The 27,270-nt window shown below is 40.3% G+C and overlaps 1 protein-coding gene across 3 annotated transcripts in view; it reads left to right on the top strand.

Moving 5' to 3' along the window:
• The first annotated feature begins 2,115 nt into the window (after positions 1-2,115).
• Positions 2,116-27,270, top strand: part of LOC116286281 (signal transducer and activator of transcription 5A) — a 32,959-nt gene continuing 7,804 nt past the window's right edge. The window contains exons 1-20 of one of the 3 annotated variants that reach the window (XM_089037160.1): positions 2,116-2,453; positions 4,246-4,321; positions 5,354-5,404; positions 16,694-16,783; positions 17,767-17,898; positions 18,286-18,367; positions 19,000-19,067; positions 19,938-20,021; positions 20,814-20,962; positions 21,544-21,595; positions 21,830-21,936; positions 22,591-22,659; positions 23,233-23,298; positions 23,583-23,624; positions 24,343-24,385; positions 24,665-24,718; positions 25,080-25,121; positions 25,453-25,527; positions 25,965-26,057; positions 26,962-27,100. In XM_089037160.1, the coding sequence (XP_088893286.1) occupies positions 2,311-2,453; positions 4,246-4,321; positions 5,354-5,404; positions 16,694-16,783; positions 17,767-17,898; positions 18,286-18,367; positions 19,000-19,067; positions 19,938-20,021; positions 20,814-20,962; positions 21,544-21,595; positions 21,830-21,936; positions 22,591-22,659; positions 23,233-23,298; positions 23,583-23,624; positions 24,343-24,385; positions 24,665-24,718; positions 25,080-25,121; positions 25,453-25,527; positions 25,965-26,057; positions 26,962-27,100 (1,657 nt within the window). In that variant the 5' untranslated portion in view covers positions 2,116-2,310. The remainder of the gene's footprint in view (positions 2,454-4,245; positions 4,322-5,353; positions 5,405-16,693; positions 16,784-17,766; positions 17,899-18,285; positions 18,368-18,999; positions 19,068-19,937; positions 20,022-20,813; positions 20,963-21,543; positions 21,596-21,829; positions 21,937-22,590; positions 22,660-23,232; positions 23,299-23,582; positions 23,625-24,342; positions 24,386-24,664; positions 24,719-25,079; positions 25,122-25,452; positions 25,528-25,964; positions 26,058-26,961; positions 27,101-27,270) is intronic. The other 2 variants (XM_089037158.1, XM_089037159.1) reach the window with 2 other exon arrangements.

The following is a 27,270-nucleotide window of genomic DNA, read 5'->3' on the forward strand; positions in this document are numbered from 1 at the left end:
ATACTGGGACAATAGATCACGCAAGGGAGGGGTGAGTCAAAATTGAGGACTTTTTCTTGGATATTTGCATTTGATTTATGATACTTTTGGTAACGATAGCAACGTTTTTAATATGAAGATTTTTTAATTTGTCCATAGTAATTGGCCATCCTTTTCTTGTCCTTTTTATTTCATTTCGGATCTACTATATGCATGGTTTTTACAAGAGAATTGACGTCTGCTGAGACTGATATTACGTTTTCTTGTCTTCAAACGCTTTATTTCGCTTTTGCATTTGGTCGTATATAAACGACAAAGTAAATAGAAAGGGTTTTTTTTGACAACTCACTCAGTCAACTCAGTGTTTTTTTAACGTTGATCGAAACTTGCCGCGATCAAGATTATTGATCTTTTAGCTGCACAAGACGTTTCTAATATATTCTCACTTGATAAGATAAAAGCATATAATAAAGAGATTGATTTTTTTAACTAAGGGGGGGGGGGGGGGGTACAGAAAGAATGAAAGATCTGTATCCTCGATTTCTTCATAGTCAAAACATGCTGATAACAGTCTAATGACAAAAAAATTATTGATTTTCGATTTTATTTTTGAACACATGTCCAATCCAAAATTAGGAAAGGATTCCAGATGCGTTGGTAAAGGCGGCATTCCGTCAAAGAAGGGACGACACTAAAAAGACAGGGTATGACGAACTTGGAAAAAATATTGACGATGACGAATAAATAATAGTGAGTTAGTGTTGGAGTGGAATGCTGAGATTTGTTATCATCATCGTCATTAGTATTAGTATATATAGGGAATCGAACGATAGATACTAGTGAAGTTTAACTGAGTAACATATATATATTATACATACGATTTTAATTATATGCGGGAGTGCAATAAAGGATTAATTGTACGCAATAAATTTATTGCCATACTATAATTGTTCCTCCGAAAAAATCTTAAAACGGGCTAAATTCAAAAAATAACCAAGCAGTTCAAAAGAAGTTCTATTTCTCAATGATGGGGTAAAATTTCGAGGCTTTATTTCACGTTTCAATGATTTTATTGAAATTTTTGATGAATCTCCATACATTTCCTTATAGCAGGACACCAAAGAAACCAAGCTTGGGCCACCTGTGCATCATCGTTATCATTATCTTCAATTAGCATCATTATCATCGTCATCATCATCATTATCATCGTCATCATCATAATCATCGTCATCGTCATCGTCATTGTCACCATCATCATCATCATCAATACATCACATCATGGGTATGCAGAGACCAATATATTTTGACATTGTGCTTTTTGCTTTATTTATTTTTTTATTTTTTTACTTTGTCCTAGCTTCGATGTCGGTTATGAATTATATTTTCCTGATTTCAAGGTGAAGTTCCAGTGGATAGGATATCTTCCTATTTGAAGCAACTGTGCTCGCTTATTCAGCATTTTTTAAATTTTGTAAGTTTGTTTTTAAGATATGATATCAAATGACCTTAAAGTCTTGAAAGTCTACTTGAGTCAGGACGAAAAAGTAGCGGATCCGGGGATGGTTCGGTGGGTTCCCGGCGAATTTGATGATATCTTGTGAAGCCAAACTTATATGGGGCGGCAATTTTGATCATTCATTTCAGTTGATTAATTGTAGGAGAGCCATAATGGAAACTACAGGGCTACCAGTAATGTGTGTCACCCTCGTTAAAATTAAGGGGGAAAAAATATTTTTTTTGGAAACCGCACCCCCCCCCTCCCCCTTCCCCCCTCCCCCCCTCCCCCCACTATCCACTTTCCACAAAGAAAAGAATATGAATGTGTGCGAAAAAAAGAGCATAAAAAGTGAATAATAAATAGGCTAATCAGATAAATGGAAGTGTATCAGGTTGTGTTTTAAAGCAGTCTTATACGTTTTATCCGCATTCAAAGAACGATCACGTGAAGGGGAACCGGAAGTCGGATGCTTTTTTTTCCAAGAAAATGCCTGTTTCCCAGAACCTTTACGGAAACCGGAAGACCGTATCCGGATTTGCCGAGATCTCTCCGAACTTTATGGAAATTAATTTATCTTTGTTCTGATTGGATAACGAATGGTGTCCGGATATATACCCGGAACGGAATCTGATATTTTTTCCAAGAAATGGAGGATGTTTGTATTAGTTTCTCGGAATTACTCGATATATTTGAAATCAAAAGGGAACGTTCTTCCCGAGTGGACTTATATAACTTCATGCTCTAAAACGGAAAGGAGAAACGATTGACTAGAGATCTTGTACTCCAAGAAACGTCAAATTTAGCTCGTACAAACGAAAGAGAACTTCTTCAGGATGACTTTGATTGAACAAATTCAACAGCTGTCACTCCATGAACAAACTCAACTGATGCAAGATTTACATGCAAAATACCCCGACTCTCTTGAGCTAACTAATGCTTACACCCAGTTGATAGTGTGGATTCAAGAACAGCCATGGTAAGATTGATTAAAACATGAACTAGCTAGATACTTACAGACTTTCGATTTCACTCTGTTTTGCAATAAGTTTTAATGATTGTGGCGTAGAACTCCATATTGTACAAAGCACAATATTTGATGCACATGGATTTTATGCAAATGGATGATCAAAAGATGTGTTTAGGTCATAAGCATAATGCATTATCTAGTAAAAAATCACATGCTGGTATTGTAAAAAGCTTTGCTATGGGCTTAATAAAAATAATTGCATACAAATTATTAACAATAATGAGGTAAATGACATTATAGGCTAATTACTTTTCAAGAGTCTATTAAAACCTACTACTATTCTTCCTAATAGACTGAGACAGTTGTGATATTCTTTTATCACCTTCGTGGCGTCTGTTATCTTAACCACAAAGAAATCGTCCATGTGATGCCAATATTGTTGTACCACATGGACAGTGGACACGTTTTTTACACCACGTGATTGAAGTGCAGTCAAGTTTTTATCACATGGCGTAAAAAACTTACAGCAGCCTCAGCCTACTGAGAAGACTAGTATTATCGGTCAAATGAATGGATAAAAATTTTTTTCATTAGTTTGAAAATGAGAGTTAGCTGCCCAATGCTTTTGCTTTCAAAACCAGCACTTATTGTTACTAGTGGTCTATATATCACTACTAATAGACCACTGTAGCTCAACCAATAAGAGAGCAGGATTTATAGTAGATTTAGAGTAAGCTGAATAATCTATAAATTTCATACCCTACTTTAGCTCTAGCTTCTCACAGTGATTCAGCCGCTGTAAGCATAATAGTTTTTGATGGGAATAAATAGGCAGAGAGCAGATATTGCATAAATAAGAATGGTCTCCCTCTCTTCCTTCCAATTTCATAATCATACCCACCCCAGGCCTTTATTTATGTGGATAAGAGTTGTCTCACGGACACTGAGACAGCCCTCTCTCCCCAGTTACCTTGGGCAAGCTAATTTTTCATAAATTTCTTTGGAAAATTCTGGCTAACTGTTTACCCCGGCTGTTTACATTATGAAGAATTAAACTTGTCTCGGTTAAGTAGCATAACCTGGGGACAAGACATCTCATCTCAACTATGGTATGGTAAGGTTCCCTGAGAGGTGTGAGGATTTAAGACAACTTTTTCTAATATAAACACTTTTAAGTATTAAAACTCACGTACTGGGGGCAAGACAGCTCAAACATTAAAAAAGATGTGCACACACTAATTAATATATAAACTGGCCTAGAGAAAATTTCCAATGTTTGGGCTTTCAGTGTCCTTGAGATCCAAGTTTTTACTGGATAAGTAAAACTCCATGTAAACACTCTGTAAAGTTGTCTCATGGGAAGGGCTATTCTCTGCTCCCCGAGAGAACTGTTCTCCACATAAATAGAGCCTTGTGCAATTTAAAAATATTGAAATAATTAACATTACCTCAGCATCCTAACTGTTGGCAAATTTTGTTTTTCATTACAACCCATCAAAGGAGTAGTGGTGACATAAGAGAGCTTAAAAACACGCGCGGGCTATTTTTGGTTTGGCTATTTTTTTGCTTTTTACTCCCATGAGTCATCAACATGGGTAAGTTGATGATGCATGGGAGTAGGGTAAAGCAATTAGTTTAAACTGCCTCTGGTTACTAAAAATAGCCCAACCGGGAATTTACATGGCGCACACATTATTAAGAAGTTTCCCTCTCTTATTTACACTCTCGATCTTGATAGACCCTAATGCTAATGTACTGTAACTTGATTGACATATATTGTGGTAACACATTTTTTGTTTAGGGAACAGGCCTGTGACCCAAATAATCCTGATCATTGCATAAAAGCAAAAGCTTTGATGGATGCAGCAAATGCACAGGTATATATAATGTTGCATTTCCAAGTTGTGAGACCTTAGTATAGCTACATTAATTTATAATGGTAGTTTTCTTTCTTCTACTGCATGCGCAGCATCGTCCATCGCCACCACTGGACACTATTTCTGCTGCTAACGAGCTCATTAAAGTTTCTGAACATGCAAGGAACATTGGTGTAGTTTTCGATAGGACTCTAAGTTTAGCTAAACAAGTTACTGCAGTTTGCCAGTCTGCTTTTTACCATATTAGGAACATAGCACGCGTTAGAAGGTATTTAAGCTATGACACCACAAAAATCCTAGTTCATGCATTTGTGACTTCGAAGATAGATCATTGTGATTCTTTATTGTTTGGCTTACCCAAACACCTTGTGCAACGCTTACAATATGCTCTTAATGCTGCCGCTAGGCTTATTAGTCTTTCACGCAAATCAGATCATATTACACCAGTATTGATGGAGCTGCATTGGCTCCCAGTTGAACAGCGTATTAAGTATAAGATCCTTCTTTTTGTCTTTAAGGCAGTGAATGGTGTTGCGCCAACTTATCTTAGTGATTTAGTGTGTCCTTACGTTCCATCTCGCACATTGCGTTCATCTGCCAAGGGATTGCTCAGGGTACCCAAGTTTAAGCTTAAGACCTATGGCGCTAGGGCATTCTCCATTTGTGGGCCTGTGTTATGGAATACTCTTCCCCAAGATATTAGATTATGTTCAAGTTTGGATAGCTTTAAGAAAAAGCTAAAAACATTTTTATATAAAGAGGCTTATGGTTAGTTTTTAAGATTAGTTATTCATTTTATATATATTTATAATTACTAGATTATTATATTTTTATAGAATGTAGTCATTAAGATAGTTTAGTAGTTAGATTTTTGATTATTTGATATTTCAGTAATTATTTATATTTGTTATATTGTTTGTAAAGCGCTTTGAACATAGGTAAAAGCGCTATAGAAATAAAGTTATTATTATTATTATTATTAGTTAAAAAATTAAAATGCCATTCTTAGACTAATGCACAGTTATTATATAGTTGCAGTCTCAAGGAAATATTCAGGGAATGTTCATGGCCCAAAATCTTATGGTATGTATGAATATTACATTGTATATCTACCTACCTACCTATTTCTCCCTGTACCTACCTACCTACCTACCTACCTACCTACCCACCTACCCACCTACCCACCTACCCACCTACCCACCTACCTATATACCTACCTATATACCTACCTACCTACTTACCCACCTACCCACCTACCCACCTACCTATATACCTACCTACCTACCTACCCACCTACCTCCCGAGTAGTATAGGGAATGGGGGTTCCAGCGCAATCTCAACACGGGCAAGATCCGTGTCAAAAATCCACCTACGGACGACCCCCACTCCAAGTGTGGTTGAGGGCAACAGCGCACTTAAATATGTTAGTCCGGGAAGTCGCGCGTAAGTTTGGCGACCAAATTGGCCCAAAGGAATTCTTTAAGGATAAGTATGCGCTGTGGATCGACATGCGCACAACGAACGACGAAGACCTACATGGTCAGGGTTTACGCCTGGTAAATACCCAGGACGGCATTACGTTGGAGATCAAGCGCACCAAACATGCCAGCGACACTACTAAGATAAACGCGTACATTTTCGTAGTCTCAGACGCGCAGCTAAGCGTAGAAATGAATCAGCTAAAGAGCGTTGCCTACTAGGCTCGCGTTCCTTGAGCCAAGCGAAAAGATAAAAAATATCCCTTACGTATAATATGCTTCGCGTATTTGAAAACAACGAAACCAAACTGCAATGCATAGTGCAAGGCGAAACTTTGTACTTCAAAGCAAAGGAGGTGGCTTTGGCGTTGGGCTATGAGCGCCCTAGAGATGCAATTAGAGCACACGTATCTGAGAAATACCAGAAAAAATGGGTTGATCTACAAGGGGCTGCGAATCACCGCTCCTTTACTACGCAACCAAATGCCGTGTTTATATCCGAACCTGGTTTGTACGAACTGATATTTAGCTCCAAACTACCCAAAGCTGTGGAGTTTCGTGATTGGGTCTTTGAGGAAGTCCTACCCGCGCTAAGGAAAACGGGTAAATATGCAATAGAAAGGCGCTTCGACGGTCCAAACAAGTTAGTATTCAAGATCGAAAATGAAGCCGACCTACACGCGAAGGTCGTCGACTACACACGTAGGTTTTACCCCGATTTCATCATAGCGCCGGGTCTTGGCGAACTTCAAGATTCAGACAGCAAGCGAATAACCTGCTGGCGAAAAGGCTACCAAGCCGGTCAACCCGACCTCTTAATCCTAAATGCGCATAAGAAATACCGCGGGTTGTGTATTGAGTTGAAAACCCCAAAAGGAAACGGCGTCTTATCCGCGAAGCAATCTAAGAAAATCTCACAGCTTGACGTAAATGGTTACCTAACGATGGTTAGCAACGATTACGACATTATCTGCCGTGCCCTGATGGATTACGCGGATGGCATTCGTATTCCCTGTAAGGGCTGTGTAAAGCGGTTTAAGTCCTACGCCACTTTGAAAACGCACCTAAAGATATTCCATAGGTATAATGAAGCTCAGCTTGACTCACTGGCGTGATCTTGTCCACGGTAAAGCATACGAAATAAAAAATTACGTCGTCTTCGAAGACATCGACCGTTTACGGTTAGTCCTCAAAGACTTAGAAGGCAAGGAATATTCCCTTTGGGCGCCGGATTGCGTGCGGTACGTAATTCAGGGCGAGGAATTCACCCACTTACGCAGCTATGGTAAGGTAAATGGCCGATGGAAGTTTGACATTGAAAGAACAGTCACTCCATCTCCTCTTTGTAGTTAAGCGCGTCTGCTAAAGTCCGCTGCGCTTTAGGATCCGCGGAGCACCAATGCCCCACAAAGGATCCTTCGGAGAATACCCTGTCGCAATGAAGGCAGGTGTATTTTTTACGCGGCGGCTTACGAGGGGTAATGCAGTCGGCAGGTAGTTCGCAAGTAATACAGTCCATATATTGAAAGGGTAATTAGAATGCCTCCCAGAAAGGCAGCTGCGTAGGCTAGCATATACCTTTAAAAGGGGTCCTTATTTTTATTTATTATTATTCATTATCCTTAATAATAATGAATAAAAATAAGGATGGGATTTGAGACTCTTTGCGCAAACCCTACCTTACTATTAAAGGCCCCAAGAAATGCTATTTCAAAAGTGTCTCAGAATGTTAACAATAAGGTTAAATCTTTGTTAAGTATGTGTGGAAACTATTTCAAAGAGTGTCTCAGAATGTTGACGTTTAGGTTAAATCTTTGTTAAGACACCCCGGAAACTATTTCAAAAGTGTCTCAGAATGTTGACGTTTAGGTTAAATCTTTGTTAAGACAGTTGAAGATATGTTCCTCTTCTCTAACACAACCACAACGATCGCACTCCTGCCTCCAATACTCCCTTTTAGTCCACGGAACGCCTTCGGCGCGTTCAAAAGAGGGGAAAGTACGGACTATCTTCTTATGGTAATCTATGCGATTCCTTAAGTAATCCTCTTTATGCGGGCAGCGACACATCAAATCCGCACATTGGTAACAATCCACGCCTTCCAAGTCGTAAGCGCGGGAGAGAAACCTATAATCATGCGTTCTCCGGTGCGTCTGTAAACGTTGACGACTACTAAGTATCTTATTACAGAAACTACACTGTCTGGTTCGATTACAGACGCCCCTTTTCAGATGCTGCTGCATTTCGAAGGGGTTGTGGAATTCCTTATTACAGTCCTTACAAAGCCCACAAATGCGTTTATCCTGATGTTGTTGCATCTTTTGAACGGTGCTGAATTCCTTACCGCAATCCTTACAAACCTTACTAATTGGCTTCTTCGTGCAAACTCCATGCCGAACGTGGTATTGAAGTCTTTGTTTGGTGCTGAACACCTTCTTACACAACAAGCAGTCCATATATACTTAACAATATCTTAGCCTCCATTTAACATCCTTAACAAAGATTTAACCTTATTGTCAACATTCTGAGGCATTTTTTTGGAATAGCTTATGGGCGACTTAACAAAGATTTAACCTTATTGTTAACATTCTGAGACACTTTTTAAATAGTTTCCAGGCATCCTTAACAAAGATTTAACCTTATTGTCAACATTCTGAGACACTTTTTAAATAGTTTCCAGGCATCCTTAACAAAGATTTAACCTTATTGTCAACATTCTACAGGGGATATCGCATGAAGTCCTTAACGGACTCCTTAGCCCACGTTGCCATAGTTATCAGCGCGCCAAACCTTTCCGCGCGCTTCAGACCGCACATTTCATCGTACAACTCCTGCACGCGCTCTTTTAACCGGTCTATCTCCTCCCTTTGCATTTCTATGGTGTCTCTTTTATCCTTTGCGTCGCCGGCAATCCTTCTTACTGCGTCCACTGGGTCCATCGTATATATAATGGATCCGAACCATATTCCCTGCAATGCCCTGATAGTAGGACCCACCGGCTGCGGAAAAACGCAGTTCGTGGTAGAGCAGCTATTAGGACCCTTTAGATACCGCTTCGACTACATCGTGCTATTATGCCCCACCTACGTGAATAACCGCACCTGGACGGGCATAGGAGTGAACGATGACGACTTCTTCGTAGATATCTTAGACCCTAACGAGTTATCCAGCCATCTTAAGTTTTGGCACAAACAATTCCCCAAGAATACGCAAACCCTCCTTATACTGGATGACATTGCCTGTGGGGACGACGTAAAAAGACGCACCTCCGAGCTCGTTAAACTCGCCTTCAGCGGTAGACACGACAATATCAGCGTTTGGTTGCTCTCGCAGCAGCTTACCAGCGTCTCTAAGCCCTTCAGGGAAAACATAGGTTCACTTGTCGTATTTTATACTCCGAGCAAGTCTGACCTGGAAACCATCTTAAGCGACTACGGCGGTGAGATATCCAAGGAACAGTTACACGAATACATGCGGCACCTAAAAACGCACCAACATTCCAAAATGATCTTCTCTTTGAGGTTTCCGTATTCCATTAACATATATGGACATTGAGCAGCTCTTAGATGAAGTCCCCACACAGTTAGATGAAAGTAACCTCAAGGAACAACTTAACATCCTGGTGTCTTCTGGGAAGTGCAAAGAAATGATAGGCAAGGAACTTACCCATGAACAGGTTAATAAGTTGTCGGAAGAGGAGGTTAAGAAGTTCCATAAGAGGTACGAGGCTGCCCTTGCAAGTAAGACCACGGACGCCGTAGCAGACTCCGCTATCCGACTTGCGACTAAATTGCTTGGACTTGCACTGCCTATAGACGACGTGGAGCAACTGCGGAAGGACATTAGCGAGGACTATGTCATCGCCCAAGAACTTAAGATAACCTGCGGGTGGTTGTCTTTGAAGTGCGGTAAGTTAATGGCAGTCGCCTCCGCGGCACTTCACGTAGCTCAGCATGTCGACTTGAAGGAACTTGCGGGCACCTTTGGTGCCTCTTGGAAGGACTTCAAGAAGGATAGAGAAGTCGAAAAGGTCTTCCAGGCGGCACTTGCTGAGGTACCTGATCAAGTCGCCTCAAGTACTTAGTCAAGTCGTTGTCAAGTCACCTCAAGTACTTAGTCAAGTCGTTGTCAAGTCACCTCAAGTACTTAGTCAAGTCGTTGTCAAGTCATTGCCAAGTCATTGTCAAGTCGTCATCAAGTTACTTGTCAAGTCCTTCAAGTCCCTTAATATAAGATGAGTGGCACCGAAGAACAACCACCCGTAGAAGATACCAAGATTACCAAGGCTAAATCTCCAGGCAGAGTCGCTGCCGGAAAGAAGCTCGCGGAGATGAATAAAAAGAACAAAGCCAAAAAAGAAGAAAAGGTGGAGGAAAAAGAAGAGGAATCCTTTATTAATCCTGGGTACGTCATTGGCGCGTTAGGAGTTGCTATAGCAGCAGGCAGCCTCTACTTACAATGGCGGGCTACGAAAAAGGTAGAACCACCAACATATCACGCGCCCGTGCACGCACCTGTGGAGGTTAGAAAAAGTAAGATCCCTGAAATGGAGTAATAACCTTCTCGCTCTGTAATATAATGTCAACCGCGTTATTGAAAACTGTTGAAGAAGCAGCTATCATTACTTCCATCGTTGCGGGTATTGGTTGGGTAGGTAAGAAAGTGCTCAAAGAAGACTTTACTGAAGACCCAAGCAAGAGCTTCGCTAATTTTGCTAAGATGACCGCTGCCGTAGGCGGGGCTATCATGGTAAAGGATTACCTACGGAAAGAAAAGTACCTGCCTAACATATAAATGGCTAGCGTGGTCGCAGGTGGAGTTATTGCAGCTTTAGCATTCACTGGAGCTAATTATGGTGGTCAGTATTTGGATAGATTAGTCAGAGGTGACAAAAGCGGAGATTTAGCTGCCGAAAGGAAGAGACACGACTTAGCGCTGGAGAAATATCAGCGGGACGTGGCAGCTTGGAATGAAAAAAGACAAGCTTACAGGGATTGGTTGGACAAGAATTACCAAGACAAAATGCAGGCGGATAAGAACTTTGAAAATACAGACTACGCCTTTAAACTTTATGCGCAAGCACACCCCGCGGCATTGACGGGGTTAAGAAAGCCTCAGTTTAAGAATTACTACCAGCCTTCTAAGAAACAAAAAGATAGTGAGTTGGTATTCGTGGGAGTCGCAGGGCTGGCGGGAGGCGTAGCTTTGGCGTATCTGCTCTGAGCTGCGCTCAGATCACTAGAGGGGAACTGTGTTTCCTGAAATATATGATCGTCTTTTTGGAAAGCGACAAGAATAACTTTACCACTTATCTGAATCCCCCCATCAAAGCCCATAAGGTTCGGCTGGTTAGTTGCTCTTTGTACAATTCTTGGTATAATCTAGTCAATGGTATGGTCACCGTGCATAAAGGCGGCGGCAATCATCAAGGCGTATTGCTGCCCGATGGACATTACACACCAATCACCCTTGCTAAGGAATTAGCAAAACACGGTTATACTCTCACCACGGGATTGCCGCACGAAATGACCTTCAAACATAATCTTCCTAACAATTTCTCGGTAACCCTAGGAAAAACTGATGCATTAGGATCTTTACTAGGTGTCTCAGGCAAGGAAATTACCAACACAGCCATACCTGTGAAATGGAAAGTCGCATCCTCTTACGAAGTCTATTGCGACTTGGTTCATAGTTACAACAATGGAGAAAAGTCTTCTCTTATGTCCAAGTTTCTGCCCAAAGGTAATCCATTTGACTCAGAAGAATACACTCCCATTTCTTTAAGCTATGACTTGTCTAATTTGGTAGAAAGCATAAACATCACCATCAAAGTGGACGGAAAGACGGTGGATTTTAACGGACGTAAGATCAATCTTGTCCTATCCTTCGCTTGAATCAAGCGAAGCGCGATTCTATTCATATAATGGGCCGCGTAGAGGACAAACTCAAGAGGATTTACTATGGGCCTGAAGGCTATTGGAAAGGAGCGTCGGCCATCAAGAAACTCGCGACCGCGGCCAGGGTATCAGATGAAACGGCTAAGAACTGGCTAAGAAAACAAACCCTCTGGCAGGTTTATCTTCCCGTGCCTAAGTACATTCCCAGGCCCAGCTTTACCGTAAATACCCCTAATGAAGTTCATCAGGCAGATTTGCTTTTCTTGCCGCACGATAAGGTGAGAAAAAAGACCTATAGATACGCTTTGACCGTAGTTGATATCGCAAGCAGATACAAGGACGCCGAACCCATAACCAGCAAGGATTCTGGGGAAGTCGCAGAAGCCCTAGGTAGGATTTATAAGCGCGTCTTGAAATGGCCTAAGCTGCTGCAAGTGGATGCGGGGACGGAGTTCATGGGCGTGGTTACTAAGACCCTGAAAGACCACAGCACTAAGATTAGGAGAGCTGAAGCAGAGTACCACAGGGGTCAGAGCATCGTCGAAAGATTTAATAAGACCTTGGCCGAGCGCCTCTTTGGGTACCAGTATTGGAAAGAGCTGGAAGATCCCTCCAAACGCAACAGGGAATGGACTCAGAGGCTCCCCCAGGTCGTCGCGGCTTTGAACAACGAGGCGGCCAGGGCTACGGGGATAAAACCCAAGGATGCCATAAAAAAGAAACACGTGGAACACAAGTCCTACGTCAGAAGTTCGAGGGCGGTCTTCCCCCATGAAAAAAAATTAGGTAATGTCACAGTCCGATATCTCTACGGACCGGGTGAATTAGAAGGAGGATCCAAAAGAGCTACGGATCCTAATTGGTCTTTGGAAACTTACCAGATCCGAAGCGTAATAGCTAAGAAGGGTCAGCCCATCTTGTATTATCTTCACGATGGCCCCACACGTGGGTTCGTCATGGAAGAACTGCTTATCGTGTGATGTCCGAATGCTATCGTATGCACTCCGTCATCACACATCCATCGCTTACCGTCAAATGCAGACAGCGACACCTTCTCCTGCGTGACGTTATGTATCTGATGACCATAGCTGCGCAGGCTGTTCATCTTATGCCGCTGTTCCTTGCGTGTTCGTAATACGTTGAGGTAGGACTCGTGCGTAATGTCCTTCTTAACCACGTACTTTTTTACGCCTTTAGCTTTCTTTTCTACGCCGTCTAACTTTAGCACGCTGTACATCTTTGGTTTCAGACCCACGTACTCTACTATGGGTTTTCCTAACATTTCGTCTTTCATCTTCCCAATTACCTTCTTATTCTTCGCAGAGTAAAGGAAGTGCTCCTTCGGGTAACCGCTGGTGTCGTACTCGTCTATGTCGGGGAGGCAGTCTTTGTAAACGTCTTCCGTTTGCACTTCTAGAATTAGGGAGTCGGTGTCTGTGTACAGGAGGCGACAGCGGTCTCCGTACTTTGGCTTAAGCTTATCGTAGTAGAACTCGTACATAAGCAGCTTCGATAGATCCAGCACCGTAAAGCCTGTGTAAACGGGCTTGTTTAGTAAGAGGTTTGCCCTTTTCATGTGAATCACGTAGAAGTTCAGCATTTCTACGTATCTAACGAAGCCTGGCTGTGACACGTATGCTTCTGCTTCCTCTTTGGTGCTGACTATTTTTACGCTTACGCGCTTGCGGATGTTCTCCATTGTCTTTCCGAACACGCTGTTGTTCATCAGTTTGAAGAGGTTTTTCTCGAAGTCATTTTTCGCTGCGGTACGCTTTTGCGTGTTAAAGTCAATGTAGGGGCGCATCCAGGGTTCCTGCGTGAATTTTAGGACTCTGTGGATCTTCTCTACGCGCATTCCGTGTCGCACGTAGAACTGCAGGTTGCGGTAATGTACCACATACTTCTTCTTATCCATCAGGTTCATAGTTAGTTTCCTGTACGGTTTGTAACCAGGGCACATTTGCTTTTGCAGCGGACTTAGCTGCTTAAATGGTATCTCTATCGCTTCTGGTGCTAAGGGGAACTCATTGTGTTCGTCGTGCAGGCGCTCTGGGTACTCCAGATCCACTTCTAAGACGTAACCCTTGTCTTCCTCCTTTCCTACCTGCATGTAGAAGTCTATCGGCTTCACTGGATCCCATTCGAAGTCTCTCACAGGTAGGTACTGTGACATTGCCCAACCATAAAGGTTATTCGCATCCAGGTAGTAAATGTATGTGGTTGGTTTCTCTGGGTCGTGCTCTACTAAGGGGTTGTTCGCGCGGGCGTAACGTCGGCTGGGTCCGCATACGCCGCCACGAATACCGTCTTCCATAAACCGATACATGTCGTACTCCGTTAGGAGATCCAACTGCGCATTTGTCTTCTTTAACAAAGCACTCCAGCTGAGCCCAGGAGCCGTGTAGAAATTAGCGGGATCCAATCCGTAATATTCCATAGCCATCTTTCTGAAGCTTTGGAAAACGTCTGCAAGCAGCACTACGTCAGACCTTAGGTAGATGTCGTGGTAGTCCCCCATGTTCTCACAGGAGTACTTTTCCCACACGTCTAACGCATGCTGGTACTCCTCATCCTTTATACCGGACTCGTTTAGGGTGCTGTAGAAGCGATCTTTGGGTGGTAGGGACTCTTTGAATCGATCCCAGGAATCCATGTATTCGTATGGGTAGACTCCTTTCCTTTCCGCACCATATTGACTGGAAATGGGAAAGTTGGTGTTATACTTTACGAGGTTTGCCAAGGAGTCCGCCATAAACTGCTGCGAGTCTAAGAACTTCAGCTTGCCCACAGTTACGGACATGTAGCGCTCTTTGTTGTTGGGTATGCATTTGACGTCGGAGCCGTCTGTTCCTTGTAGTAGCAAATGGGAGTCGTACCCGCGGAGGTTGTGAAAGAACACTGGAATCTCCATGTCTGGATTTACTTTGAAGTTTATATTGCATTTCCAATGAGCCGCTCCTCTGTATTTACCCGTGATGTGGCAGTGATCCCTAACCTTATCCACATAGAAATCCTCAACAAATGCTTTGTGGCAGTGAATGCAGTGCGTGGAGGGCTTTCCCGGCTTCTCACCTTTCTTAGCATACTTCCCGCATTTAAAATGAGCTTCTCCTAGATACTTTCCATCTTCATCCCACGCTTTCTTGGCTCGTCTTCCAAACTGAAGAAGCGTATGTTGGCAAATGTGGCATTTTTTTGCCTTGTTAAAAGCCTCCTGGTTCTCTTTGGTAAATTCCATCTTCTTTGGACGTCTTAATTGTTCTCTAATCTCCCCCTCCTCTTCTCGCAATGCTTCTAGAAACTCATTAGCTGCGTTCTTACCTCGGTAAATCACAGGAGGGTTTGCTTTACCGTCTGATTTGACTACTATGTAACCAAAGGAGCAGATCTCGTGTAATCCTACCTTATTCGTGGCACCACTTTTCTGCTCTTCCTTAGTTATCAACGCTTCAAAGTCTGCATATATCACGTAAGGCACCTGCATCTGCTTTTGATGGTCTGCGTATGAAAGCTCTTTGTTGGTGGGTATCTGGATCCGTTGCGCCACTTCTTCGACTCCGCGGCAGATCTCATCGTGTTTCTTTAGGGTATTTAAGGATGTAAATGACAGCAAGCAGCAGTCGCAGAAGTACTTTTTGCCTTTGTGCTTAGTATGTCTGTAGAATAGTCTGCTAATGTGTTTAACCCATGAGTAGTGTCCGCCGTGGTAGAATAAATGTACGCGCTCTCCTTTACTTTTTGACAGAACTAACGGTACTATCGTCTGCTCTCTGACTCCGTAAACGTTAATTGCTAGATCGTTTATTTCCTCAAATATGAGGATGTCTATCAACTGCATGGGAAATTCCACACCATCCCACTCTAAATCATCTGTGGGATACTTACTTGTCCTACAGGGATCCTTCTCTGCTGGATACAGTGCAGACCTGATTGCCCACATAAAGCATCGATCGTCTTCATTCTTCACGTTTACAATAGCCTTCTTCCTTTCTACCCACGTTGGTAGCGGTACGTAACTCCCCCCTCGTATGGGTACGTACCTGGCCATACTTATCTCTATTCCTTCAACCTCCTCTACTGTCCAACCTGATCCTTCTTTCGTGTAGTTAGACAGCGACTCCATTATTGCTTCTAAGGCTTCACTGAGTGACCTATCCAGATTCGTGGATTCTAATATCACTAACGACTTTGATCGCAACATTGCTGTCGTCATTACCTCGTCTTTTGACAAACTTACTTCTACCATTATGCTCGCTTTCAGGGCTCCTAATTCTTCTATACCTTTTCGGAGAGTCCTTTTAACCTTCCTTTCTGACTGACTGCCAAAACTGTCTAACGTCAATCTCACCGTTACCGGGTATTGACACCGTGCTGAAGTTGCTTTGGGATTCCATCTATATAATAGGAAATATTTTATACCTAATACCAAGCACTTTTTAGGTCGTCGTAGTCGTACTCACAGTCCTGACAATGCCAAAACAATTTAACCTTAGTCTCAAACTTCTTACCACATCCACAATCATAACTGCTCATACACTTCGTCTTCATTTTCAAATGCTTTTTCAAATCCGCTTCTTTCTTAAAAGTTCTCTTACATTCTTCGCACTCCATATATAGACTAACATATTTAAGTGCGCTGTTGCCCTCAACCACACTTGGAGTGGGGGTCGTCCGTAGGTGGATTTTTGACACGGATCTTGCCCGTGTTGAGATTGCGCTGGAACCCCCATTCCCTATACTACTCTCCCGACCTACCTATATACCTACCTACCGACCTACCTACTGACCTACCTACCGACCTACCTACCGACCTACCTACCGACCTACCTACCTATATACCTACCTACCATTCCTACCTACCAGTCCTACCTATTCCTATCTGATACTTATCAAGAGAATTCTCTTCATAACCATCCTTTATATAATTCTTGTTATTTTACAGTAGTTATTTGTAGATGACTACATTATATTTACAAAAAAGTGCCTTTTTATATTAGGGTAAATACCAAGAACATCCAATCAATTTTGTCCTGGCTTTGCAAGAGCTCAACAAGTTCATGATCAGTCTGGTTGAAAAATTTACTACAGTAAGTACTATGATAATTTATAATGATAACAACTATTAAGTGAAAACACAGTACAGTAGTTCATAATTTAAATTATCAAGTAATATGTATTGGACATTATAAAATGTTATTATGATGATCCATTTTCATATGCTTAGAAGTCATAGAAGTCACAGAAACAGCTCATGCACTAAAATGATAAAATGAGAAAAACTACTGATAAATATCTGTATATTTGCATTGCATATGTGTCAAGTAAAGTTTACTACCTACTACTACCACCGCTACCACCACTACCACCACTACCACCTTACCACTGCTACCACCACTACCACCACTACCACCTTACCACTGCTACCACCACTACCCCATACCCCTACCACTGCTACCACCACTACCACCGCTACCACCACTACCACCGCTACCACACTACCACCTTACCACTGCTACCACCACTACCACTGTTACCACTGCTACTACTGCTACTAATACTTTCACTACTTTCACTACTTCCTCTACTTCTTCCTCTACTTCTCCTACTTCTACTTCTACTTCTACTTCTACTTCTGCTTCTGCTTCTACTTCTGCTTCTACTTCTACTTCTACTTCTACTTCTGCTTCTGCTTCTACTTCTGCTTCTACTTCTACTTCTACTTCTACTTCTACTTCTGCTTCTACTTCTGCTTCTACTTCTACTTCTACTTCTACTTCTACTTACTCTACTTCTACTTCTGACTTCTATTCTACTCTACTTCTACTTCTACTTCTACTTCTACTTCTACTTCTACTTCTACTTCTACTTCTACTTCTACTTCTACTTCTACTTCTACTTCTACTTCTACTTCTGCTTCTGCTTCTACTTCTACAACAACAACAACAACAACAACAACAACATGAACATCACACACAAGTGCACCCTGCTACCCTTAAAAATAATTTTATTGACAGTATTATGAAAAGATTTGAATCTGACTGATTTAAGAATTTTATTGGAACTTTCTTAGGAAGCAGCAGGGAGAAATATTGCAGAAGCAGTAGATGCAGATGAAGATGCCATGGACCAGGGGATTAATTATTCAAATGATCCAATAGAAGATATTATGAAAGATCTTGAAGTTCTTTCTAAAGAAAGCCAGGTATTTTTCTGAACCATCACCTGAAAGCTGATAACTAATACATTTATAATCCATTTATTTAGATGCTTTGAAGAGATATCGATGGGATAATATGGAATACCATGCCCAAGGGCGGATCCAGAAAAAAGTTTAGGGGGGGCTAATTGAGTTTTAGGGGGGAGGGCTAATTGAGTTTCTTCTTTCAACACAACGGAAAACCATATAAAAAAGCATCATCTTTTGCTGATGAAGGGGGGCTTCAGCCCCCCTTTGCCCCCCTGGATCCGCCCTTGATGCCCTGCCCTGCCCTGCCTTGCCCTTCCATGCAATACAATACAATATCATACAATACAATACCATTCAATTATGTACAATGACATGCTCAAGACTCACTTTAATTTATGGTAGGAAAATGAAGAGCTTTCAAAGATAGTAGAACAGCTGAAGGAGCAGTACATTATTCTATTTACAGAAAAAAGTAACGAAATAAGTAAGTTGAAAAAACATGAATAATATTTGAATAAAAAATTGTCACTTGAATTCAGTTTAATACAGGTTATGTGTATATTATTGGCACTTGCTTATAAATAGCTATTGTAGTCATGGCCTTGTGGGTTTCTATAGACACATGCCTGTAATGGTACTGTATGATACAAACACTAATTTGGGGCCTCCAAAACATACTGTGTTTATTGGGCCTAAATTTTACTATTCCAGTACACATTATCCATGCAGTTGACCCGAGAAAAAATATGGTCAATCAGAATACAGAAATACAGAATACAGAAAGAGGTGTTTTTTTCTTGAAATGATGGATTTCCAGGCCATCAGATGAAAAAAAAATTATGCTAATACACGAGCTTGATAAGTGACTCGATGATTCATGAGTTACATATTTTTTGGCAATGGTGGGCAAGTTTTTATTTTTCACTGGTTAATTTTCACAGGCTTTGCAACACATGTACTTCAGTTTTGCTGTGACGTCATTTCTACGTCACTAATTCCAGATTAGCTGGGTGTAGTGAAAATATCACAATTTGTAAGAATTTAATATTGGACATGAATTCTTTAGCAATTCTTTATTTTCATTTGTTTAAATTTATCATATTATTTCCCTTTAAGGTAAACTTGAAGCTTATAAGAAACAGTTTACTAAGAGGACTAGTCCTAGTGACAAAGAAAATGAACAGGTATAGGCTTTATAATTATTGTGTTAAGATGTTACAGTATACACTTATTTCAATAAAGTTAGTCACCAAAAACCTAGAAAGCTGAGATCACTGAGCATTATGGAAAACTTTTCATATCAAAAAAGCGTATATATATACGAACCTTTTTTAATACAAACTGCAGCTCGATGATGCTCAGAAGAGGTGAGACTGTAACCGGCAAAAGATTCGCAAGTCCTATGAACAGTTATCAAGCGGTTGAACGTATAAAATGAATCTAACAATAATCCTTGTAGGCCTCAGCTTTATAGCTTTTCAGTTGACTTACTTTATTGAAATAAGTGTTGTAATATTGTACGATATTCACCTCTGAATCTCGGAATATTGAGCCGGCAACAAAATGGCATCTGCCGGCAATCGTTTTGCTACAATTTCTGATGAGGAAATTGAAAAAATGAAGGTAAATGCCATTCCTATCAATACTGAAAAGGCAACGAAGTATAGCATAAAAGTTTTGCTAAAAGTTTTGTTAAGAGTTTTGCTAAAAGTTTTGCGTGAATTTGTCACGCAAACTAAAATTTTCTGTTTGTTTTTATTGAATTATTGTATATTTAAAAATAAGTCACCCTGTACACAAGTTGGTATATGCTAAAACAATTATTCGCCTCAGGCTCAGTGAATATGGAGAATATTTACCTCGCCGCTCGAAGACTCATGTCTCAGTAAATATTCCCCGATATTATTGCTAAATATATATATATATATCTTACTGTCGGAGTATTTTGAACTGCTAGGTTTCATAATATATTAAGTTTTTTTTCAGTTGTATAATAATGAGTGTAATTTTAAAGTAGCTGTTTGACTAATCTAGGTTCTCTTTTTGATGCACAGGTGAAACAGATTGAACAACGGATAAAAGCTAATCAGGCAGAATTAACAGAAAAAGGAAATGAGCTTACAGTGACCAAAAGACTGGTATGCATTACAGTCATAATACAGCTCAAGCTTATTCCCCTAGGTTATAGTTATTCCCCTAGGTTACAGTAAAAAATTGAATGGCAGCAATGTCCGATTTATTTGCAAAATTGATGGGGGGATAAGTAATATCAACCAGCATTGAAAATAATTGATACATTATCACATGGCAGCCATGTTTATTCTCATGACAATAAAAACCTTTGTTTAACCCCAAAGAATTTTTTCTCAAGCGCTTCTGCCATGCATGTTGGAATCTATCATTCAAACCAACATTGCCATGGCTCATTAACTGATGCCAACTTTGCTTGAGTAATAACTGAACAATGGGGAGTCTTCCTAATGGAATATTAGAATGTCTGACAAACAAACTTTTTTTAAGTTCAGATGCTTTTTTAGTAATTATTGATTTCTTTCTTAGTTAACCTCTAGAATGCATTCATTCTAAGACAGAATTTTTGGAAATCTGTGTCAATTTTTTTTGCTTGTTCGATGTAGCAACAGTAACTAGGAAAGTAGAATCATATCTGATTCAGTATTTGTGAATTGATTAGGCTAAAGTGACACTGAAGCGGCCACCAACAATTCCTGGCAATATGAGTCAACACAGCACTTTTATAATAGGCAGTATGGAATAGAGGGGTCCAGGATTTGTTATGGGTTACTAGCAGAATCCTATTGACCCAAACCCCCCCCCCCCCCCACCTCTCCTCCACCTCCTTGACAGAAACTGTTTGGTTCCTAAATATATCTTCTATGATGTAATAAGTCCTATTTTTATTTTTATTAAAGGCTTTGTACAACAGATTATCAGGTCATTTGAAACAGCTGCAGGTAGCACAAAATATCATCATTGCTCAAATAAGCAAGTGGACAGGTCAACAGCAGAGGTCACTTTCTGGGTGGCCTACACCACCACCCCTTGATAACCTACAGCCCATGTAAGTATTGTTCACTGCAACATTCACCTTGCGTAGTAATTAACCTGGGCGCGAGTTTCGTGACAATCTGGAGCGCGGGACTCGAGAGCAGCCATGCTTTTTTGACAGTGAACTTGAGTTTGTTCAAGAATAAGGTACTAGATTATACTGTAGTCGAGGGCTACTTTATTATATTGGTGACAAGGAAAAACATTTCAAGTCAGGAAGAACCATAGGAGGAATTATTGCCACCGAGACGGCTAACGAGAGCAATATCCACCATGGCAATGTTCGGAAAAATTGACGAGTACATAGAAACTGAAGACTGGGCTAATTATGTGGAAAGACTCAATCATTACTCTGAGGCAAACAAGATTAAAGACAAAGGCAAGCAAAAAGCAATATTTTTGGCTAGTTTTGGAGCTAAAACAAACATGGCTGCTCTCGAAAAGAAAAGGGAAAAAAATTCATTGAGGGGAAAGAGAAATAACAGGAGATTTTCAAATCTTTTATGTATAAGGCTCAAAAGTGCTGCACTCAATTTTTTAAATTGTTACTTGAGCTATGGAGGTAGGGTACATAATTTGACCAATTATTTTCAGGTGTGAACTACATGCTGACCTACTCTGCCGACTTTATCAACATATAATAAAGGTATACTGTCAATGTTCCCACATATCATATTTTTTATTATATTTAACCCTTCCTGAATCTGCTCATGTATTTTTAAAACTTATTGGATAAATTATTATTGTGTAGTTCCAGAAATTGTCCACACCCATGCAGTCCCAACTAGTAACTGAATGCTAGTCACTATCTATTCCAACTTTGGTTAAGACTATCATATCAGTGCAAGTTTTTAAAATGCCTGTCTATTTTGTTTTCTAGTTGGACAGCATGTTTCGCCCAGCTTTAGCTCAAGATAAGGGAGAGGTCGAAAGAATGGAAAAATTGAAAACAACTTCAAGAACCATGCTGTCACACTTTCTAAACAAGTAATCCTAACATTTAACATATTTTATTAAATGTCTTGTGTATGCAAGTGACTTCAATTCTGAACCAAAAAACAAGGTGTGCTGTATCCTCCAATTACATTGCTCAAGGGTGGATCCAGGGGGAGGGTCGGGGGGGTCGCGACCCCCCTGTCATTCCTGAGGTCAAATGGGCTTCTTGTGGTAAAAATGGGACTGGGATTCCTTTGCCCACAAAATTTACCCCTGAGACCCCCCTTCAAAAAAAACCCTGGATCCGCTCTTGTTGCTTGTCAAATTAGAAAACCATCGCAATGCCAACATTTAATTTCATCACATCCATATTATCTTTGCTAATGTAAGTCAGGGCACAGTTAACTGACACTGGATTAGAATTAGAGTGTCAATTTTTTCAGCTCTTAGGACAAAAACTCCAAAAAATCCCTTGACAAACTTTTATTGAGCAATGTGTTGCTGAATCCAGGAATTTAAAACCGGAGACTCCAGAGGTGTGAGGGGAGTTTGCTACTGCTACGCTACCCTCGATTAATAAAACAAAGTCAAATACCATACCCAGGGCAAGCAATTAACTTTTAAACCCACCAGCATAAACCCTGCTAGGAAGATTTGTTCTCATCTTATTTGGTATAATTGCTTATTTTATTCTGTTTTTTTAAGGTGTTTTGTGATCGAGAAACATTCACCTCAAGTATTGAAAACCAATACAAAATTTGGCACCACTTTGAGGTGAGGACATTACTATTATTTACCATGATTATTGTTCAAGTGCAACCCACAAAGTTGGTGTCTCCTTCACCGACTACCATTTTAATGACCGTCAATCAAAGGACTGCAGTAAGAAAAGACCAATATCTCGAGGTTGATTATAGACTGAACTTAAAATTAAAGATTAAATCCTCTAATCCTCTAAAATCTTTAATTCAGTCCAAAATCTTTCTCAAAATATTGTCTTTTTATTGCGGTTCTTTGATTGCCTGTCCTTAAAATGCTAGTCGGCAAAAAAGACATCAAACTTCACAGGTAGCACTTCAACAATAATGGTGTAGTAAATCAAACAAGGCTGAACCAATGAAGTAGTGTCTAAACAGTTAAATTATCTCCAATCATGACTTTTTGATTGGCATTTTTGAATTTTACAAACTAAATACCTTTCATAGAAATATTATGTATTATGTATTATCTCTTTATATAAAGCAAGTAAAATGTTAACCGTTAAAGTAATTGTTAACGTTTTTGGAGCATAGCTCCTTTTTAACCTTATAAGATGAATGAGTATCTTTTTTTTGCTTTAATTACCAGGCATTTGATTGGTGGAAGGCTGAATGCCCATATTCACCCACCAGAAGTAATTTGTAGCCTTGTTTCGTAAGTAGATCTATTCTTCATTTCAGCAAAGGGTTTTTCCTGGATCTTTTCAGTCATTCTGTGTTAGTGATATTGTGGCATGACAAACATTATGCTCTAGATGCTGTGCTGTGCTGTGCTGTGCTGTGCTGTGCTGTGCTGTGCTGTGCTGTGCTGTGCTGTGCTGTGCTGTGCTGTGCTGTGCTGTGCTGTGCTGTGCTGTGCTCTGCGCATGTGCTGTGCTATCTTGTTCCGATGCTAATTAACAGATGAGACTGACAACTTTTCTTCTGTTTCTCTTGCAGAGAAAAATATGTGCGTTCATTGTACGATTCAAAAGGAAAAATGTATGTTTTTTTCAGCATTACAGTGTGACTTTACCAACCTAGGCCACCCCAACAAACTTTAAATGAAATTTTTCTGAATCACCTTTTGTTACTTCCAACAATCGCAGATTCTATTGTTTAAGTATTCAATCATGATTGGCTATTTTGTATGAACATTTGTCTAGGTGGCATTGGTTCGTGTAGTTCCACTGTAAAAAAAATATCAAAAATAAAAAACTCTTGAAAATATGAATGACAAAATATAGCCATCACTGAAAATTAGATTTCATGTGACTGAAATGGCAAAGTCACCAATCAAAGTGAATGAGAATGCACAGCTCAACCAATGAAAAGGCTTGGGGAAAGTGTTACCATTTTGGTGATAACACTTCACTTCCTAATTCGTTTCTTCAAATGTATCGACTTGAAACAATCGTTTGAAGGTAATAGAGCGTATCTCTATTATCTGCTATATCGTAATTGATCAATGAAAACATAAAGGAAATTAAATCAAAATAAAGCATATCACAGTCTATGCTTAGGTAAGCACTGCGAGAAGGGGTGTCTTCCCATTACAATAGCAAGAGCCAAAGAGTGTAGAAATAACCTCTGGACTCCAACAGAAAAAATGCTTTTTTCAAAAATTCCACAATGAGGTGCTTGTTTAAATCTACAAGATAAGCAAATGTATTTTGAACCTGACCTGTCTTTAATTTATGCTTTTATTATTGCTTATTAGAAGCCCACCACCAAATGACAAAAACGTCCTCAATAACAAAAAGGTATGACTTTATTGAATACCTGATTTATTATTGTTTTTGACGTGGAAAATTCTCCCTTGTTTTGATAAAATAAAAAATTATTTTAACATTGATTACTCCTTTGCACGTGCAAAATCTTGACCACATCCCCCCCCCCCCCCCCCCTCAGTCATTTCTCTCTTCTCTCCTCCTTTTTTTCTCCCTTTTCTCCTTAACCTCCCATCCTCCTCCTCCTTCTAATTTCCCTTCTCTTTCATTATTTCATTTGAATATTTCTTAACCTTTACACTTACTCCTCAGACGATGGAATACAGCCAGAAGAACAACACCTTTACCGTAGAATTTAAGAATTTGGTGAGTTATGTTTGCCATTATATGATTCTTACATGTATTTTATAATTACTTGACCAATACACCCAAGAAAACTGTTTAAAGCCAAAAACCTAGACTTTGCGAATTATTTATTTTTCATTATTTATTAATTATTTATTTATTTATTGGGTATCAATCAGGAAGGAAAATTACAAAACCAACATGCTACCCAAAGAGGAAAGTGCGAACGGGACTCTAGGTTGTCATGAGTTCAAACAAACAAAAGTCCCTGAGGTCCCTGCTAGGTGTCTGGGTCAAGTTCTATGAAGATAGCTATTAAGTGAATAATGCAATGAGAATAAAAGTAACGATGTTTTTGGCATTTGTTTTTTTTTTTTTTTAGTCTGTGACAAGAGCCAACCGACAGGGAGGCAAGAAGGAAGAGGTACTCAGAGTTTGCTTTATTCTCTTTGAAATGTTTGTCAAAGCAAGGAAAAGAAAATAGCAAAATCTAAAGAAAATAGCAAAATATAAAGAAAAGGAAAAATGTGGAAGGGAAAGAGATGAAGAGGGAAGAAGATGGAAGAAGAGAATGAAAGGCTAAGGGAAGAAAAAGGGAATGGAATGGAAGAGAAAAGGAGGGAAGGGAGAGAAGAGAAGAAAAGGGAAGAGAAAAAGGGACAGGAAAAAGACCATTAGAGTATAATAGAGAAAATCAGTGAAATGGGAAGAATGAGCGAAACATGGAAACTTTACTCACCTCTTCTTGTCTTCAGAGCGTATGTGAAGAGAAGCGCTGTTTGCAATTCGTCTCGGAGATCAACATCGGGAGAGAAAGATTTACAATCATGGTAGGTAGAAGATCAAAATGCGTTTACTCAACCACGGAGTTGTACGCCATTAATTAAGGACAAGGTGAAATATGGTCCAAAATAGGGTCCCGATGTTATTGATTAAGATAGTGTCCCTCAGACACTTGTTGGAATGCTCGATACTGGGTGTCCGAGGACAAAATTCAGGATTTCACTTTCAGAGAAGTTGTTTTCCGTGTAACCCTACCCCACCCCTCTAAATCAGGTCGCGTGCATCTCGTCACGTGAGATGACAATAATTTTTTTCCGAGATGCGCGATCGCTGTCAAAAGTATCGCATGCTCAGATTCGAAAGCGAGGTAATTTGGGGCAAGACTGATTACGCGCGCTATAGTAAACACATACAAAGCTTTGAAAGTTAACAATGGAATGCGATATTTATGAAAGCGTAAATCGTCTATTGATGTTTATTCCAGACCCTTTCCTTTCCTACTGTTATCACTGTCCATGGCAACCAGTCTGCCGACGCAGAAGCGACCATCATCTGGGACAACTCATTTTCAGCGACGGTAAGACACAGAAATATCTTACTCTCGACGCCCAGACATTTACTATCAACCCCTTGCATTGATTTCCTAATTGTTCTGGGCAACAAAACAATAGAGCGTATTTTCTTTTACAAAAAATTCATTGTTTTGTCCCCCAGAACAATTCCTCTCGGGACTCAGAGCAAGGGGTCTATATCAGACGTTTACTAAATGGTTCTTGAGTGTAAAACTCGTACCAAATGTAAAAGTGAACCAGATGTTTAGACATGTCCCTGGTATCGGCCTCGGCAACGGTACGTGGGTGCGTAGTATTTTGTATTTTTCCCCTCGAAATTCGTTGAATAGACCTCTACTTTTGGCGTAATATTTTTCAATTTTTGACCACGTGTCATTCTCTTGAGAATGAGATTCTTTGTTTGATTTGCATTCATGGTCATGTATCTTCTCATGCGCAACTGTTAAACAAAGAAATGATACTCTAGGGAATGACACGTGGTCTGAAATGGGAAAATATTACCTCCAAAGTAAAAAGGTTTATTATAATTGACCGCTAAGTTGTCCGGTTGGTGAGTAGTCCATTTTTGAGCAGTCAAGTTGTACGATTGATACTGCTATTACCCTGCGAGCAGAGGTTTTTTCCTGACCCTCCGTGGGCCGACCCGCCAGCCAAAAAATAACCAACCCACAAACAAACATGCATACAATCAAACAAACATACATACATACACACAAACAAACAAACAAACAAACATATACACAAACAAACAAACAAACATATACACAAACAAACAAACATATACACAAACAAACAAACAAATACCAAGAACGTCGCCGGTCACATATGCAGTCCGCGGACTACTTAGAGATAAAGAAACTGCTACGTGCAATTATGACTGTTTTTTTCTTCTTCTTCCTAATGCTAAAGGATCGTAAACCCTTCGACGTTCCAGAGAAGGTCACTTGGTCCCAGCTATCAGAAGCGTTGAGCAACCGCTGGACTTTGTGTAACGATAGAGAACTCACTGACGAAAACCTTCTGTACATCGCTGGCAAGCTCTTTGCAGGTATTCTTCGATTGCACGTTACGTCATCGCGGTCGGTCTCTCGGGGGAGCGTTGGTGTTATTTAACATAAGATTTCTTATTAGCATCCATTGTTAGAGGTGCCACAATGGCCGCCGTGCTTGTCTTTTCACTCTCTTGGGAATGCTTGCAACCCATCAATAAGCGGATAG

Source organism: Actinia tenebrosa, unplaced genomic scaffold, assembly GCF_029948245.1.
Source record: "Actinia tenebrosa isolate PJP-AT-01 unplaced genomic scaffold, QUT_ActTen_1.0 PGA_scaffold4__44_contigs__length_22323623, whole genome shotgun sequence".
Classification (NCBI taxonomy): Eukaryota; Metazoa; Cnidaria; class Anthozoa; order Actiniaria; family Actiniidae; genus Actinia; species Actinia tenebrosa.